General features: G+C 41.7%; 1 protein-coding gene across 2 annotated transcripts; it reads left to right on the forward strand.

The window, feature by feature from the left end:
- On the forward strand, nucleotides 1-18,915 carry glyr1 (glyoxylate reductase 1 homolog (Arabidopsis)). Of its 2 annotated transcripts, XM_072693804.1 has the most exons (16): nucleotides 1-73; nucleotides 661-697; nucleotides 818-897; nucleotides 1,014-1,152; nucleotides 3,827-3,943; nucleotides 4,253-4,336; nucleotides 8,506-8,559; nucleotides 12,576-12,626; nucleotides 12,707-12,780; nucleotides 13,261-13,360; nucleotides 14,374-14,484; nucleotides 14,682-14,783; nucleotides 15,717-15,879; nucleotides 16,104-16,283; nucleotides 16,639-16,763; nucleotides 17,205-18,915. In XM_072693804.1, exons 1-16 carry the CDS (start codon nucleotides 36-38, stop codon nucleotides 17,277-17,279), a joined length of 1,530 nt encoding a protein of 509 aa, XP_072549905.1. In that variant the 5' UTR covers nucleotides 1-35; the 3' UTR covers nucleotides 17,280-18,915. The 2 variants fall into 2 exon arrangements, with proteins under 2 accessions (XP_072549905.1, XP_072549906.1); XM_072693805.1 differs by lacking the exons at nucleotides 4,253-4,336; nucleotides 8,506-8,559.
- Nucleotides 18,916-19,210: the final 295 nt, after the last annotated feature.

Consider the following 19,210-nt stretch of genomic DNA (forward strand, 5'->3'; position numbering starts at 1 on the left):
TCCCTGCGTTCAGTGCGTCTCAGTACGGTTTTAAGATGGCGACGGTGCATCTGCGGATCGGGGATTTGGTTTGGTGAGCTTTTCTGTTCATAAACTCTGCCTGTCCTGCTTTTCAGCTCCTTCACCGCCGAAACAGGTTTAAAACTCTGCGTCTGTTCGCCTGGTAGCTCGACTTTTAGCAGCAGCGGGAAGCAAACCTTCAGCTGGGGCAGCTTTTAGCCAGCAGGCTAATGGGTGCTAACCCTGCAGAGCGGGCGCTGGGGTCGGGATTTGGGCTGGAAGGCGTAAGATAGTCGGCTGCTTTTGGTGTTGAGGGGTTGGGCATGTTTTTCTGGGGGTTGGGTGGGGGTTTGTGTGGCGAATTTGGTGCTGGGGTGAGTGGGAACGCGTTACTTTGCTTGCTAACTGGCTGCGTTGTCGTTCGGTAATGCTGGAGTTAGCTTCGTTGATTTTCAACGTTCCGTTCCACCTTAAATGGGACAGTAGTTACGCTCTGGCGCCTCAGGCGCCAGAGCGTAACTACTGTCCCATTTAAGGTGGAACGGAACGTTGAAAATCCAAAGCTGCCAAATATAAACTAACTTTGCTTTAATTGATTTAAATCTCATTTTAAACCATATTTAAACCTTTTGTCATGTTTTTTGTCATGTTTTTTTTTAGGGGAAAGCTCGGACGGTACCCCCCCTGGCCTGGAAAGGTAAGTCCCCACAGTATACTACAGCTAACTTCTCCCATCACTCCATATCTGGTCTTTGTGGACATGATGTACCATCAAGACCTACAGCTCCTGACCTTAAAACCATCCTTCCCGTTGCAGATCGTCAGCCCTCCAAAGGACCTGAAGAAGCCCAGAGGCAAAAAATGCTTCTTTGTGAAGTTCTTCGGGACTGAGGATCAGTGAGCGTCCACTTATTTTTGTCCAGTCTGTTTTTAGTGGTGTTAATTAAGCAGATGTTTACCTGTTGTTGTTTTTTTTTTTAATTATTATTTATTTATTTTTTCCCCCTCTTCAGTGCCTGGATTAAGGTTGAACAGCTGAAGCCGTACCACCCCCACAAGGAGGAGATGATCAAAATAAACAAAGGCAAGCGCTTCCAGCAGGCTGTGGACGCTGTTGAAGAGTACTTAAAGAAAGCCAAGGGAAAAGAGCAGGTAAGTGTGTGTATGTGAATGGAGTTGTGGACAGGATGTGTGATTTGTGGTATTTATAACGTATAAAGAGACACATTTAGGATTTATACACACCCACACACACACACACACACATGCTATAATGTGTCTAGGTTCTGAGTGTAAATAAACAGACTTAAGGTAGAGGTGTACTGTGAAATGTCCTCTGTATTTGACCCATCTGTGATAGTGAACACACACACACACAGTGGTGGGCAACCAACTCCAGAGCCCGGGGAGCAGAGAGAGGGTAAAGGACCTTGCTCAGGGACCCAACAGTGGAAGCTTGCCGAGCCCGGGTATCGAACCCACGACCTTGTCATCAATAGCCTGGAGCTCTAACCGCTAAGCCTTTGTTTATTTTTGCTATTCTAGATGTTAAGATATTAAGTTAATTATTCAGTTGTGAGGGAGAGACATAATACATGGTGTTAGAAGTAGAGCTGGGCAGTATGATTTTTGTTATAATGCACAATATGCTTTTATGAGTACATTGTGGATATCGGTATTGCTTAAAGAGCACTGATAATCTGCACGTTTCATTACAAAGAGTGTGATCAGTCTTTTGTAATTGAATAAGTGAAGCATATTTTGAGTAAAAATCACGGTACTCAGTATGGGAGAGTATTTGGAAAGCATTTTTTTTAATTACGCTGGTAATTTTAAATGTTGGTGCATTCTGGCAATATTTCAATAAATATTGTATATCATAAATGTCTTTTAAATAGATATAAATTTTTCTGTATCGCCCAGCTGTAGTTCTAAAATATAATGCACCAAATTAAAATAATAGAAACGTGTGTGTGTATATAGATATAGATAGTTGTTCTAAGTGTAAATAAGTATACATCCTTAAGATACATGTTTCTGCACATTTTAACTCAATTATGCAGAAAATATGAGGGGGTCGTGTAAAATGTACGTCTCTTTTTAAATTCAGGACATAAACAGAAACTGTGTCTAATGCTCCGTTCACACCTGGCATTAACATTCGTCCCAGGTGATCTGATCTGAGTGGCCAGCCCAAAGTACAGGTCTGAACCGGGTGCAATGCGTCTTGAGGACTGGTTGTAATCCAGTCACTCAAACCACCTTCACAGGTGGTCAGAGACTATTATGACCGCGTTATTGTTATTTTGTTATTGTAGCGCGAACGGCAAAGCGCCTCCAGCGTCTCTGCCCCAGTCGGACAGTACGTAATAACCGCGGGAACATCCACCGCCTGCACGGTGTGTATGTGTGTGTGTGTGTATGTATGTATGTGTAGTAGTTTGGACTGGCTGAATGTGCTGCTAATCAGCTTAAAAACATTTGACCGTAAAAGAGCACCCTGGGGACACACGGGCATCAGCTGTACTTAGGATGTGATGGCTGTGGGGTTTCAGGTAGGACCAAGTTGTAGGTTGAACTGAATGAAGGTGATTAGGTCATATTTAGGCTGCTAATGTTTATTGAGCTTGCTAAATTAGTACGTGTGTGTTATTGAACATTAATGTGCTGGAAAAATCCACCAGCCACCACATCCTAACTATGGGGTATACCAGTGTTCTGGTCCCTCTAGCATTTAAATCCAGTATTTTAAGATGATGATCAGCACACAATCAACCAGGTGTGTCCAAACTTTTGACTGGTGCTGTATAATGCAATGGAGTCTCACACATGCGACCAGTGATTACAGGACCACCTGGTAAGCCGTGAAGACGTCATCGTTCACACCCACAGACCCTAAAAGGTGTTTAGTGGGATGTTGGCGTTGACTGTTAGTCCAGTTGAACAGAACAGGACGTGACGTCCTCAGTGTAAACGATCGCCACTTCCTCCGTAGTTTTCTCAGAGTCATGTATAAAATCCACTCACCAATTGAAACTCCACTGCAGACAGGTTTACCGCTTCACCAGCTATAGTACAGTAGCTCCGCCCACAAGCAGGGTCGATTTTTCAGCCTCTGTGGAGCGAAATCCTGTCCTGCAGCATTCACATCTAAACACTCCGGTGTTCAACAGGGAGACTTCACACCTGGACTTCTTACTCTGGATAAATCAGACTCAGACCAATCAGACCAAAACAACTGCTCTCAGTCGGGTCCTAGACAAACTCTGGAGCAGTTTGTTTGTGGTGAAACATGATCTGACTTTGATCCTACCCAACTAGAGCTGGTCAATATGGCGATATTTTATCGTATTGTGATAAATTTTATCTTGATAATATTGTATAATATATAACCACTGATCAGCTGCAGGTTTCATTACTAACAGTGTGATCAGACTGGCTAATTTGATGAAGAGCATGTGGCTCTTATCTGATATGCAGGTGCTTTTAAGGGAGAATTTAAGATTTTAGGCAAAAATGAAGAAATGCCCTTCCTCTAGAGGGTTAATTCTGCAAGCTGTAGGTAAACCCACTGTAAAGGGTGAGCTCAGTGGTTTACTCTGGGTTTATTCATCTCATAGTTGGAGAACATCAACTGTTTAGGATGGAACAGAGTCAAGTAATGAAGGGGTTCAGTGTTATTCACCCAGCTTCTTCCTATACAGCTGATGTTCGCTGGTCTTTGTTGACAGGCCATTGTGTCTTTATGATCCGTGCTGGTCTGATCTTGACTGTATCTCAGTTCCTCGTCGACTCCGCTGTAAGCAGAGCTTTGTTCATTTTGCAGGCACACGCCTCAGATGACAAAAATAAAGCGGAGAAGGGACGGAAAACTGCGGCCAAACCGATGAAGATTATAGAGGAGGATGACGAGGATGCGTTTAAGGGCGGATCTTCAGACAAGGTTAGTAAATATTGCTGTTTTTCATCTTTAATCATAGGCCACAAGCTTCGAACCCTGTATGTGTTTAACCTGCTGTGGGTCGCAGTCATGTGTTTACTGGGGCTTGTCTGGGTGGCCGCATTCACACATCATCGCTTGATTTGCTGTTTGTTTGTTTCTTTTGTTTGTTGTTTTTGTTTTTTGCAACGCGGCTTGAGTGCACACAGGGCTGCGTTTTGAATGACCAGCGCTGCTTCTTGCTTGAGGCTTTATTTAGCGAGATATGGTCAAGTCTAAGTATATGGTAAATGTGTCTCTCTTTCCCTTAAGGATCAAACTGACTCTGACCCAGAACCGTCCTCTGTGCAGCGGGTGGTGGCTGGAACAGTTGCAGGATTCAAATGGGAGAGCAGTGTAGGTGATAAATTCACAGTTTGCCCTGATTAACCTGCACTGTGCTGTGGAAGCTGGTTTCCACCAGGTAGGAAAGGGGGAATTGCTTGTGTTTACTTTCCCTTTCTGTTTCTGGCAGCAGGGTCAGATTTTATTTATATAGGGGTTTTTTTCCTCCCAAAACTTGACATTTTTACACGTTAGGGAGAAGAGCTGAAGTCTTTTAAAGCCCCAGGAGAAACAAATCATACGAAATAGTCAAGTATATGAATCTATTGATATTATTTAATGGGGTTGCAAAATATAAATGTATATTAAGATGTAATTACGACGACCACTGCAAACAATGTGACTAGCAGAGGCCAACACATCTGCGATGGAGGAGGTTGAGATAATGTACTTACTTACTACAAAACGACAAGAAGCAGGGAGTTAAACGGCTTAAAATTCCTGGAAGTTTCACAGTTTATCGGCCATAATGCCCCCAGTTTATCGGTACTGCTCCAGTCCAAATATGAACGAATTGAATGCAGAGTACAAACCAGAAGCTCTGTATGCATATTTAACATTGAGCATAAATAAAGTAAAGGTTAACTAGCAAGCTAAAGCTAATCCAACCAGTATACGCCAGCAGATCAGAATGCTGGTCTGTCGTCCTTTTATTTATTTATTTATTTATTTATATTTTTATTGGAATCAGGATCATATTTATTGAAGCACACAGACAAATTTGGCTCCAACAGTTGGTGTCTTTGCACTATAGCAGTATATGGATGATGTGCATATAATTTTTTAGAAAGTATTCAAAATATAGTGTAAAGACCAAGCAGACTATGTAAAGATAATAATATACAGACGAATGTACTTGCAGACAAAATACACAATACACAGCAACATACAGATTATATAGGGATGAGCAATATGCGTAACGTGTGGTGTAGCACAAATAGCAGTGTACATCATTTATATGGAAATAAATGTCATTAATTAATTCATGTTTGTTTATTCAAGTAAAGGGTTGTTTACCTGTCCAGACTGAATTTGAATCCTAATCTTTTAAAAGAGGAAAATGAAAACCGGTCGTCCGCGTGTAATTTTACCACGTTTGAGCTCAAACATGGGCTTTCGGTCTTTCAGCACAGCAGCAGATGCTCTTTCCCCCGCGGGGCGCAGCTGTGTGAAAGCGAAACTGTCGCAGAACCGCCCTGCTGTGTTCACAGCTCCGCTTCCGGGTTGAAACTGCTGTAGTAGAAATGGTGCGCTCACGACCCGGAGGAGGAGTCCGTGCACTAGAGCACTGTGAATGTGTTCATGGCGCTAGATCAGAGATTCTCGGCCCTGGGTCAGTTGTTTTCGTGACTCCCTGCTGTAACACCCCTGCAGATTAGTTGGGTCAGGTGTGTTGGGCAGGGAGCCTCCAGGACCAGGGTTGAGGAGTACTGCATTGTGTAATAGTTATTATTTTGCACACAGCCCTGTGCTTGGACTTTGGAAGATATTTTATATAGTAAAAACTGACTGTTCTGCACACTTTTACAGCACTTTCTATTTATTTAACCAATTTGGAGGGGGGGTGTCATTATATATGGTCTGATAGCATATTATTGTGCCACTACATTTAATGTTTTTTAGGATTAACGTTACATTCAGTCTAAAAGCTGTAGTGGTGTATTAAGATGTGCAGACGTGTATCTCTAATTTATAAGCTGTTTTGTCTAGGGGTGTCCACCATTACCCATTAGTAGTAGTCATAAAACGGTACAGATTTTACTTTATTAGTTGACAAATCAGTTTACTTGATCAAAATGGATAAAGTCCATTATTAATATTATATTATATTCTATAACACACTTTGTGCACACTCTAGAAATAGAGCTGTTTAGCTGCAGTGTTAGTCGGAGGTTACTTTAATATTACCTAAAGTATGCAGATTTATTATATCTTGGAACAGCAAGATTGTGTTAGTTTGTGCGCCCTTGCTTGAATGATGTAACTGTAAATACGTCAGCTTCACATTTTAATACACTTAAACAATTATTTACTGAATTTAATGTAAATGGGGGGGGGGGGTAAATATTGTAAAAATTCATAAATCCAGTTAATTGTGTCTCAACTGTAGGATAAATGTCATTTTCACTCAATTAAAACATCAACACCTTTTGCACATGCCTATATTCTAAAGTCTTATATTTACTATTTCTATGTATTACTTTATTACATACATTTTTGGAGAAAAGGTCATTAATTCTATTGCGCTGCTGCCAGAAACAGGGTGTGGGGTAAACACTAGTGATGTGCGGCGTTTCCTATCTGGCAGAAATGAGCTTCAGTTCTTTACTGTTTACATAAATGAAGCTGATGGGGTGTTTCTGCTCGTGGGACTCAAATGTTATAAGGCCTCACTCCACACTGTCACACTACCCTGATTTAAGACAAATTTGGGCCTCCGCTTATTCAAACTTCAGTTCAGTTCTGTCTATAATTCGGACTTCACCCTCGCATGGGGACTGTCTGTGTCGATCAGTCTCAGTGGAGTGTGTGTAGAATTAGTCTCTGCCATGAAAAACCCTTCCTCTGACTGCGCTCCTGCAGGTGTACAGAGCTTGTCTAGGACTGACCGGTGTGGTTTAGGGTAGGCTGCTATACTTTAGGCTGTTTTATGATGAGGTGGTTGTAGGCGATGATGAGCTTGATGGGGTGATCGTAGATGGCAGTGAGGTGGATGAGGTGGTTGTAGACGACAATGAGGTTTAGGTGGTGGTTGTAGACGGCGGTGAAGTGGTTGTAGATGTCAAGGAAGCAGATGAGGTGGTTGTAGACAACAATGAGGTTCATGGGGTGGTTGTAGACGCTGATGGGGTGGTTGTAGACGACGATAAGGTTCATGGGGTGGTTTTAGACGACAGTGACGCAGAAGGGTGTGTTTGTAGATGTTGAGGAGGTTGTAGACAGCAGTAAGGTGGATGGGGTGGTTGTAGACACTAATGGGGTGGTTGTAGACATCAAGGGTGCCGATGAGGTGGTTGTAGACGACAATGAGCTTCATGGGGTGGTTGTAGACGCTGATGAGGTGGTTGTAGACGACGATGAGGTTCATGGGGTGGTTGTAGACGACAATGACGCTGATGAGGTGGTTGTAGACGCTGATGAGGTGGTTGTAGACGACAATGACGCTGATGAGGTGGTTGTAGACGCTGATGAGGTGGTTGTAGACGCTGATGAGGTGGTTGTAGACGCTGATGAGGTGGTTGTAGACGCTGATGGGGTGGTTGTAGACGACAATGACGCTGATGGGGTGGTTGTAGACGCTGATGAGGTGGTTGTAGACGCTGATGAGGTGGTTGTAGACGCTGATGAGGTGGTTGTAGACGACAATGGCGCATATGGGGTGCTTGTAGATGTTGAGGAGGTTGTAGACAGCAGTAAGGTGGATGGGGTGGTTGTAGACACTAATGGGGTGGTTGTAGACGACAATGAGGTTCATGGGGTGATTGTAGATGGCGGTGAGGTGGTTGTAGACGGCAGTGGCGCAGATGGGGTGTTTGTAGATGTTGAGGAGGTTGTAGACAGCAGTAAGGTGGATGGGGTGGTTGTAGACGTCAAGGGCGCTGATGAGGTGGTTGTAGATGACAAATGACCTCAGTGGGGTGGTTGTAGATGTTGGTGAGGTAGTTGTGGACAGCAGTGAGGTGTTTCTGAACAAAGGTGAGTATGACACTCATCCCATCCACCTCAGTGGTGTCTAGGTGAGGTTGAGGGTAGGTTGTTGATGATGGTGTTACGACGATAAGGATGAGGTGGTTGTAGAGGCTGATGAGGTGGTTGTAGATGAGGATGTTTACAGTGATGAACTGGTTGACCAATACAGTTGTTGAGAAGCTTTCTGAGTGCTTTAGTCTATCAGATAAGCAAAACCCTGGGAAGGTGGAACACTGCAGTGCAGATGCAGCACAGATAATGAAAATAGAACTGGTCAGATTGAGAGAGTGAGCAGGCGGGTGTTTTTCATGGCACTGTAGAATGCAGGGTTTATTTTATTGTACAAATGGAAAAGTTGACAGAACGATTCCTCCCACGGCTCATAGCTTCACCTCCCACCATGCAGCTGTACATAGACACAGCTTAGCCAAGTATCAGGTCAGCACATCTCTTCAGAGAATAGTTTCCAATTTAACTCTCTTCCATTATAGCCGGTAAAGGATGACCCACATTTCCATCACTTTCTGCTCAGCCAGTCTGAGAAGGTAAGAGGAGATGCAGTGTGCTTCATTAGCGTCTCTTACTGTCCTCTGTCTCCTGCACATGGCTTGATGGTGATGTTCTTTGATCTCTCCTAGAATGAATCCCTCCCTTTCTTTCACTGCTAGTTTGGCAGATCTGAAGCACTGGCCGTGCTAATGCTAACCGAGCACAGATGGAGTTTTGCTGCTTGGCAGACGCAATGAACCTCAAATTATACACACTGATACACAGCTTGGCTCTGAGGAAGCCAGCATTTTCTGCTGGTTTTGACCAGAACTGTTCCATCTTTACATCACAGCCTGATCAGAAAATGGGTTGGTTGATAATATCGGCTGATTTGGACAAGTCAGTTTCAGCATTTTCAGACAATGATAAATATTGATAAATATTGGCATTTTCGTGCAAATTTTTGGCCACCACCTGTCCGACCGGGCAAACTGCAAAGCTGTGGCGGTATGGAGCCCAAAGTCACACTTTGTAGTGAAGATCTATCTGGCTCCGCCCCTTGTGCTTTAACATTTAAATTAGCTTGTCTTGTGAATTTCACATCAAGCTAAAATTAAGTGCTTTTATTTTTGTCCCAGAGCTCTGGGTCATGTCATTTAACAAATCCTTGTTTTTGTTTGGGTTTGTGGGGTGTTTGTTTGATTGTTTGTTTTTATTTATTTATTTATTTTAGTGTAAATACTTTTACCCACCACTAAGCAGCCAATAGCCCAGAACAGCTGGCTACAGCACTGTATCAGAGACAGGGGAGGTTTATATTAATAATGAGGTTCCGATCCTGTTCTGATCCACATTACGTTGACCATTCAGATTGGTCAGTCATATCAGTCCTTTGAGAAGGCAACCTGAGCCATTCAGCTCGGGGTTGTGCTAAATGGCTAATGCCTTTGTGTGCTATCAAACGATGATAAACACAATTTTTACTTTTTTACTTTACATGCATTATTTCTGTACCTGGCACTATGCCAAATATGTTTATGTAAAATGTGTTTTATTTATTGTAAATAATTTATTTTTTTAAGGATTGAAATATTGAGCTTGATGGGTTTATTTTTGAAAGATAAAATAATTTAATATTAGAGAAAATTTAAGCTTATCTGGGCTCAATTTGAATGTTGGGTGGGTGAGCGAGCAGGGGTTTGAATGGAACTGAGGGATGCCAGAAAATGCTGCAGTACTTAGAAGGATGTTTTCTTTTTAGAAAAAAAATTGTATGTATTTAAAATATTAAAATTTTTAATATTAATATACACATATATAAACCTGAAAAGTAACTTATATTTAGTATTTTTAATATTTGTGATGATCCCTCAGTCATTACCTAGGTCAGTTATTTCTGTGATTTTCCTAATTGATATTGATTACGTACCTTGGACTTCTGAGAATCGCCCTGGCTGCCATGTTAGCCGATATTATTGGTTATTACCGTTTTCAGCCCCTCTGTGGGGCTGTGGTCTGCCACATTTATTTCAAATGATCAGTTTTACCCCTTTTTTTGAACGCTACACTAAACCGGTCAGCCTGTGTGTTCACTGTTCGCCCACTAACCGCCTCTTCCTCTGAATAGTGGGGCGGGGGAATGGGAATTGGAGAAAGATGTTTTTTGGCCGGCGGAGAATCCTAGCCAAGTTTAAGTGCACAAGCCTCCAGAAGGTGCTGAAGGTGCTTGTGATCTGTAGTGAAACATGTCCTGTTCCTCTGCTCACTGCTTCTTACCTGCTGCTTTAAACACTCCCTGTTTTCAGATGATTCAGTAGGTACAGTGTCTTAAAGGGCCCATATCCTGGATAACTGACTCCTTGACTCCTTGGTGGTGTTGGCATACAGCTCACTCCACAGTCCATGGTCCACATGATGTCCTGCAAAAAAAAACAAAAAAAAAAACAAAAACTTCTTATCTTTCAATGGAAGTCGATGTAATTTGTGATTTTATTCACAAAAAGTCATTTTGGAGCATTTCTACTGGTCCAGTCATCATAAAGTTCTCATACAGTAGAAAGAGCAACTGCCAGATTCCCATTATGAAGAAGATACAAGGTTTTTGCAGGACAGCGGCAATATGAACCATTGGCTGCAAAAATAACATTTTGAATTCTCTAAATTTAGTATCCGTATAAATGGGTCTACTCAGCTCATCAGTTTGGCCCGGGCCTTTCACACTGAGGTTATAAAGGTTATTTCAGCCTGGTCTGATTTTTGAACGGGGGCACAAAGCAGGGCGGTCAATCAGAACAGAGCTCATTTACATATCAAACAGTAACAGAATCTGTTTAATTCTAATGGGTAAAGTGATTACTAGTGTACAATGTTGTTTACAATAGGTTTTAACGATATGGGCCCTTTAATATGACCCCAAATAAAGGCCACTCGGTTGCCTCAGGCTTTTTAGTGTCACTGGTCCGAACTGTTCGCTGGACAGTTTATCAGAGACACTGAAACAGGCTTCATGGCTGTGAAAGATAACTGTAGTCGCTAATGCAGCCTTTTTTTGGGCTCCTGTACCAGACTGGACAGTTTTTTCTGTTGTAGTTTGAATGTGATGGTGTGTGATGAGCTTCAGAGGCAACCTACTGACCAACAGCCAGTACCGTCACTAATTGACCTCCTCAGACACGGCCTACTGCTGGGAGCTTGTACAGAGCGCTGGTAAAAATCCTATTCAACCCTGATGAGAGACTGTAGCTCCGCCTCCTCAGTGTATATCACAATACCTACATTTAGATTGTTATTAATTATTATTCACCCTAATGAGAGACTGTAGCTCCGCCTCCTCAGTGTATATCACAGTACCTACATTTAGAGCGTTATTAATATTCACCCTAATGAAAGACTGTAGCTCCGCCTCCTCAGTGTATATCACAATACCTACATTTAGAGCGTTATTAATATTCACCCTAATGAGAGACTGTAGCTCCGCCTCCTCAGTGTATATCACAATACCTACATTTAGAGTTATTAATATTCACCCTAATGAGAGACTGTAGCTCCGCCTCCTCAGTGTATATCACAATACCTACATTTAGATTGTTATTAATTATTATTCACCCTAATGAGAGACTGTAGCTCTGCCTCCTCAGTGTATATCACAATACCTACATTTAGATTGTTATTAATTATTATTCACCCTAATGAGAGACTGTAGCTCCGCCTCCTCAGTGTATATCACAATACCTACATTTAGATTGTTATTAATTATTATTCACCCTAATGAGAGACTGTAGCTCCGCCTCCTCAGTGTATATCACAGTACCTACATTTAGAGCGTTATTAATATTCACCCTAATGAGAGACTGTAGCTCTGCCTCCTCAGTGTATATCACAATACCTACATTTAGAGCGTTATTAATATTCACCCTAATGAGAGACTGTAGCTCTGCCTCCTCAGTGTATATCACAATACCTACATTTAGAGCACTATTAATATTCACCCTAATGAGAGACTGTAGCTCCTCCTCCTCAGTGTATATCGCAATACCTACATTTAGAGCATTATTAATATTCACCCTAATGAAAGACTGTAGCTCCGCCTCCTCAGTGTATATCACAATACCTACATTTAGAGTGTTATTAATATTCACCCTAATGAGAGACTGTAGCTCTGCCTCCTCAGTGTATATCACAATACCTACATTTAGAGCGTTATTAATATTCACCCTAATGAGAGACTGTAGCTCCTCCTCCTCAGTGTATATCACAGTACTTCTCTGAGGAGACTGTAAATATGGTGTAATGGTCTTCACTATGGTGGAGATGCGGTCTCATCTGGGGTTGAGTGGGGTTTTTATCAGCGTTCATATCAATAGCTATGAAAAAGCATCTTAGTGGGCGGAGCCTGTGCAGGTCAGGTGTCCTGTGGTTTCTTTAACCCTGTAATTCTCAGCACTTTTCCTTCATCTCCCACCAAGGTGTCCCACAAATTCTAGCAAGCGTGCATCTAGCGATTGACTGAGCGCATGCTGCCAGGTCCCATTAGAGTTGAGGTGTTGCCTGATTGGTTATGTTTATTTTACAGCCAGCCTCTTCTATGGAGCCAATCAGCAAGCGCTTGAAGATTATTGAGGAGGTGAGGCTTTTTCTGTATGAGTGTTTGGGATTACTGCATGATGAGACACTGTGACAAGTGCTCGTGTTGTTCCCTCTCAGGATACTGGATCCACATCTATTCAGGCAGCAGACAGCACAGCCGTCAACGGCAGCATCACGCCCACAGACAAAAGGTAGCGTCTTTTTTTAGGAGACAAGAACACCGCCTCCCTCTCTGCTATTTTTATACGTGTGCGTTTTGGAGCTGTTCGCTCTGCAGTTTGGTCAGAACAGTATTTTCAAACTTCAACCAGATTATTTTTGCTATACACTCCAACAACCTGACCTCACTGAGGATCTTGATGCTGCATGCAATCAAATCCTCACAGCAATACTCCTTCTCCAAAATCTAGTAGAAAGTCTCTTGGAGTAACTGTCTCTACAGTCCTGAGAAGGAGAAACTCTTTGAATACTCTCAATATCAGAAGAAACCGGGAATGAGCAGGTGTCCCAATACTTTTGTCCATAACGTGTGTGTATATGCATGTGCATACTCATACTTGGCTCAGAAAGGTTTGGAAAAAGCTTGTGTAGAACTGAATTAGGACTCTATAAGACATGGTGTTGTGGTGATGTGGTGTAAAATCATTGCTGACCTTTCTCCTCTTTAACAGGATAGGGTTCCTCGGGCTTGGGCTGATGGGTAGTGGTATAGTCTCGAACCTGCTGAAGATGGGGCACGTTGTCACAGTGTGGAATCGCACGGCAGAAAAGGTGAGATTATTAGAAGTGTAATTATTTACCTCAGTTTGATTGATTATGATAAACTAGTGAACAGTTCAGTGCTTTGGTTCAGTATAGTTAATGAATCAAGACGTTGCTTAGATCAGCCGCCGGAGCCTGAGAGAGCACAGTTGGCTGTTCTGTCTATGGGTGGGTAGATGGTGCTCTCTCCCCTCATCGCTCATCACTCTCAAAAGATGTTGGCCGATGTCGTGACCCATCCTGTCCCTTCTGACGTCATCTTACAGAAGGACCTTTTAGGACTCAATACATTAGCATGCTACTCATTAGCCAGCCGAGGTAGCTAGCATGCTAGCAGCCGAGCTAGTTCAACCCCTCGACTGTATTAGCCATCACGCCCCTTCGGTGTGTTTTATCTAGTGGTGGTTGTTTATTTATTATTTTTATTTGGATCCCAGTAATCTGCTGATCTTGCACAAAGTTAGCGGATAGCAACTCCGCACTGGATAGCAAGCGCACGATAGCTAGCTTTACCTGTTGGTATCAGCTGTATGTGCCAGCATAGCAACAACAATATTATATGGTTAAACTTGAGCTAATAAGTGATTCATATTTAATAAAGAAAGTGAAATATCGACGCTTTATCCAGATAAAAAGCTTCTCCGTAATTCAGTTAATATCTTCCTATAAATTTTAATCTGGCATAGAAGTACGACATCCATGTGAAAATGGAAAATTACGTTCACGATTTTAACCAATGAAACATGGGGGCGGTGATGGGATGTGTCCGGGGGGATAGTCCTTACTTGTCTAGTGTCGGGAGCATTGCTAGTGCTAGGTGGAGCTTTAAATGAGTGGGTTAATTGGCGGAACCAAACTCGGGTTGACAAACACTTAAAATAATAAGAATAAATAAATAATAATAATAAGTACACTGCAGATTAGTCCGGTGTGTAGTTTATAAGCTGTTGTACTGTTTTTAAGAACTGTCTGCTGTTCTAGATCTGAACTCTGCTGAGTTTTGACCTTGTGCTTCTCTGCAGTGCGACTTGTTCATTCAGGAAGGAGCCAGATTAGGGCGAACGCCGGCGGAGGTCGTCTCCATGTGTGACATCACGTTCTCCTGTGTATCGGACCCAAAAGCAGCCAGAGATGTAGGTAGAAACCTGCGGAGGGACTCGTAACACTTACTTTTCTTTCAAGTTTCATTTATTTAACACTGCATGCATTTAATAATAATAATAATAATAATAAATTTATATTACATTTAAAATAGCTGCTGTAGATTGTACAATTCCCATGTTGATGACTAAATCCTAAGTTTATCTGTTTCTTTACTTATGTTTTCCAGTTGGTTTTGGGTCCCAGTGGTGTTTTACAGGGAATCAGACCGGGGAAGTGTTATGTGGAAATGTCTACAGTAGATCCAGAAACCATTACAGAGCTTTCACAGGTGAGGGCTGGAGCTTGAGCTGCATTTCTAATGCCTTATTTTAATTCAGTTTGCAGACAGATGTGTAGTTTAATGATTATTAGTAATTAGGTCATCAAAATCCGATCTTTTCAGGCTAAGGTAGGCTTCCCGTACTATCCCAGATGACCTCTTGCAAAATTTAGATAGATACTTTATTGATCCAGAAGAAAATTCAGCAGCCAGTAGCAATTGCACAATACAGCACAGTAATACAATAATTAAAAAATAACAATAAAAACAATAAATGTAGAAAAAAAAAAAAAAGCATTTGAAACCATATATAAATTAAGTAGTGTCCAGGAGTGTAGATGTAAAGGATGTACAGTAAAGTGTTGTAGTGCACATTAAACCTATGATGTGGGGCAGTGGCTTCTCAGCGGTCAGAGCTACGCTATTGATGGCAGGGTTATGGGTTTGATACCCAGGCTCGGCAAGCTGCCACTGTTGGGCCCTTGAGCAAGGCCCATCACCCTCTCTGCTCCCGAGGCACCACAGCAATGGCTGCCCACTGCTCCGGGCACGTGTGCTCACTGTCCACTGTGTGTGTTTCACTTCTGTGTGTGTGTGTGTTCTCATCCTTCCTCCTCCCTCTTCTAACTGTTCATGAGCTTATTAATGCTTCATTTTAAAGTTGAAATGGACAGTGTTCAATATTGAAAACAGTGTGGTATCAGTTTAATATCATGTTACTTTCAAAATCAGTCCTAAAATGTTTTCCTAATTTAGTTTAACTCGAGATAAATGCTTTGTTTATTTTAATGTTAGTTTTATAAAAGCTTCGGTTTGTGCTGATTTGGTCCTTTATTTGATGAATGGTGCTCTAGAATTAGTTAATAAGCAGAAGCATTTTCAGGTCATTTTTTAAAACACATTTTTTTTTATTATTATTTATTTATTTATTTTTAAAACAAGGTCATCACGTCTAGAGGCGGTCGTTTCCTGGAAGCTCCAGTGTCCGGCAGCCAGCAATTGTCCAACGACGGCATGTTGGTCATAGTTGCAGCAGGAGACCGGAGTGTTTATGAAGATTGTAGCAGCTGTTTCCAGGCTATGGGCAAAACATCCTTCTTTTTAGGTACGACATTGGTGCCTCATGTCAGTCCAGCCAATCCATCTTGGTTAGGATGTCACTGTGTTGTGGGTTACGGATGCACCAGTATGCGATTGCTGGGCTTTTACATACACCTCATATATCATATTTACCCACGACTGGAGCCTGTTTTCCACTGTAATCTGAACACAGCCCATCATTACAGTGATTTCTAATGTGTTTTAATGGGTTTGTGTTTTGTCAAGCAGGAGAAGCTGGTAACGCTGCGAGGATGATGCTGATCCTCAACATGGTCCAGGGGAGCTTCATGGCCACTATCGCAGAGGGACTCACTCTAGCTCAAGCAATGGGCCAATCACAACAGACCTTCCTGGATATTCTGAGTCAGGGGCAGATGGCGAGCACATTCGTGGACCAGAAATGCCAAAGTAGGTGGACTCTGTTGTTTGATGTCTCAGCATTGATTTGCAGACTGGATTTAAACCTAGCCTGTAGTGATATTCAGGGAGTAGGGGAAAAGCCGCCCTCACCCCAGATTCAGCCGATCAGCCAAGGCGTGTTTGGCATCTGACTTGTGTTTAAGTTTAGGAAATGCTAGGCTAACTTTGCTAACACACACTGGACTAGACATCATCAATCTCATTTCAGTATTTGTAATTGCACATAATGAGTTTTCAAAACATTGTAGGTTAAAATGACTGGATTATTTTAAATTCAGAAGGAATAACATTATTTTTAACTCTTTACTTTTTTTTATTATTATTTATTTTTATTTTTTTTTAGATATCCTGCAAGGCAACTTCAAACCAGATTACTACCTAAAACACATCCAGAAAGATTTAAGGTTAGCCATTTCAATGGGAGACTCAGCTAATCACCCAACGCCAATGGCAGCGGCTGCAAACGAGGTAAGAGCTAATGGGTTTTTTTTTTTTTTTTTATGTAAACACTGTCTGCATTCATGAGCATAATGCACTATATGGACCCAAAATTATTGGGATACCTACAGGAGCTCTTCTGTCGTCCCATTCTAAACCCATAGGCATTATTAATCTGGAGCCGGTCACCCTTTGCTCTAAGCTCTACCAGCAGCAGCAGGTCTGGAGCTCTGCTGCAGTTACTGAGTCATTTGGAGGCTTTTCTGCACTCTGAAATTTCACCAGCTGACTTGTTGTTGTTGGTGCAGCGGTGTCTCCTATTACATACAGAACCACGCTGGAGTTCAGTGAGCTCTTCAGAACCTCCCGTTCTTTCACTGATGTGTGGAGAAAAGGCAGACTGCAGGACTAGAGACACATTTGTCTAATAAACAGCTCTGACTCTAATCTGTGTGTGTTGTGTTTTTTCAGGTCTACAAGAGGGCGAAAGCTTTGGACCAGTCAGACAACGACATGTCCGCAGTCTACAGAGCTTATATTCACTAATCCCTGAAGATGTGCTCGAAATTCTGGACCACAAACCTTTTCTTTCTTTCTTCTTTTCTTTCAGTTTCTGTTTCTCTCTGCTGACAGGTTTTGTTTAGCACCAGTGATACCGTTCCCACATGTGATGGGAAGTCTTTAGCAGCCTCCTCTGAGCATTGCACTGACTGATTTTATTTTTTCTTCTTGTTTTTTTTTCCTTTGCTATGTGTGTGTGTGTGTGTGTGTGTGTGTGTGTGTGTATCCTCTGTGTGAGGTGGTGATGATTTTACGATTAGGACAGGTGTTCCAGTCCGCTGCATACGATGCAGTCTCGCTTGAAGGGGGTTTGGTTTTATTTATCGCTCAAATCTTCACACAGTTGTTTATTTAATTCTCTATTTGTCGTCGTCCAGAATTCTGTAAAACTGCCTACCGAGAAAAGGCTAAAGGAGCATGAAGAAGCCACTGCATTGCCTTAATATCATAACCCACATAGATGTATTTATTTATTTTATCTCTGAAGAGCTCCAGACTACAAGGCCAATCACATTATTTCTCGCTTTTTTGGGGTCGGATCACCTGTTAAAGACTCGGCGATGTTCTGATGCCTTAAAAAAAATGCAGTAATGTGATTTTTATTATTATTTTTTTTTAATTGGACATATATTAATCATATGTCTGATTCCAAAATGGGTTCTCAGTCTACTGAAATGCGATTCCGGACTTTATGCGAGGAATTTGACGTTCCTGGTCATTTTGGGTGATGTCCGCGGGTATTGGTCACTGCTTTAGGGTCAGAGAGGAGTGGGCTAAACTGTGGATAGATGTGAAGAAAATGGAGTTCAGTGTAATTGAGTTTGATTTTGTTTTATGTTCTGTTTGGTTGTTGTTGTTATGGACCTCCACAAAGTAACACCATTTGATGTTTTTAGAGGCAGTCGGATCGTTTGATTGATTTTTGCCTCATTGTGATTGATTGATTGATTTTGTCAGACACTGGTATTAGAAATTGGCAATCTATCATTTTAACAAGCTGTATAATCGTGGAGTATAAGCATCCTCACGTCAAGGCAGATTTTGCAATATTTTATCCATAACTTATGATTCATTTTCATGCTTTTTTTGATTTTAAAGTACACATTGTACGCATATCCAGAATTCAGCTGTGGAGGTGCAGTATTTCTGTTTTTGAACCCAGCTCCAGTACAGGGTTACCCGTTTTCTAAAAACCGAATGTCACAGGACATTAAAGGGTGAGGAGAGGATTTTTTCCTTTCTGTGCTAAATCTGAGACTATAGTAAGCTGTATATAGCCCCATCAGTGTGGTCGGGTTATTCAAGGAATACAAGAATTAACATGCTTTCAGTTTGACTCTACTGAAATGATTAATCATCTGGTGTCTTAAGAATTATTAATAGGCTGTTCTTTTGTTTGTGTTAGCTAATGATTTATTTACTGTAAATGGTTTATTGATTTATGTGGCTTATATAGTCCTTCTAATGACAATGGAAAAACAGTGACAGGCTGATTTCAGTTTGTGGAAGGAGGGGGATGGAAAATTGGAAATATTTATAATTTCTTGTAAATGTGAAAATGTCAAGCTTTTTGTGCAGTCATCTGAATCCTTCTTCCAATAAACAAACCCAATGTCCAGTTGATCCGTTTGGTCTAATTTCTTGTATTATAGTCGTTGTTTAAGGTAGCAGTGGTTTTAATAATAAATCATTCATATTTACTATTTTACCTACGTTTTGGGGACTTTGGATCAGATGGGCTAGCCTAGTTAGCTTAGCTTAGCCTGTATTGATTGATCTAACCCTTTCTGTTCTGGCTAATGGACTCATTCTATAATGCAGATGTTAGGTGAAGAAAATGAGAGCTGCCTCTTACAAATAGTCTTCCCCAAGTCTCCACATATTCAACCTCCATACAACAATGAATGACTGCGCAG

This window comes from Salminus brasiliensis, chromosome 12 (genome assembly GCF_030463535.1).
Source record: "Salminus brasiliensis chromosome 12, fSalBra1.hap2, whole genome shotgun sequence".
In the NCBI taxonomy this organism is placed as follows: Eukaryota; Metazoa; Chordata; class Actinopteri; order Characiformes; family Bryconidae; genus Salminus; species Salminus brasiliensis.

Coding starts and splice junctions, on each gene's coding strand:
- glyr1 (XM_072693804.1), top strand. CDS start 36: ATGGCGACGGTGCATCTGCGGATCGGGGATTTGGTTTG. Junction 74..660: donor CGGATCGGGGATTTGGTTTG/GTGAGCTTTTCT, acceptor GTTTTTTTTTAG/GGGAAAGCTCGGACGGTACC. Junction 4,337..8,505: donor GATTCAAATGGGAGAGCAGT/GTAGGTGATAAA, acceptor CTTCCATTATAG/CCGGTAAAGGATGACCCACA.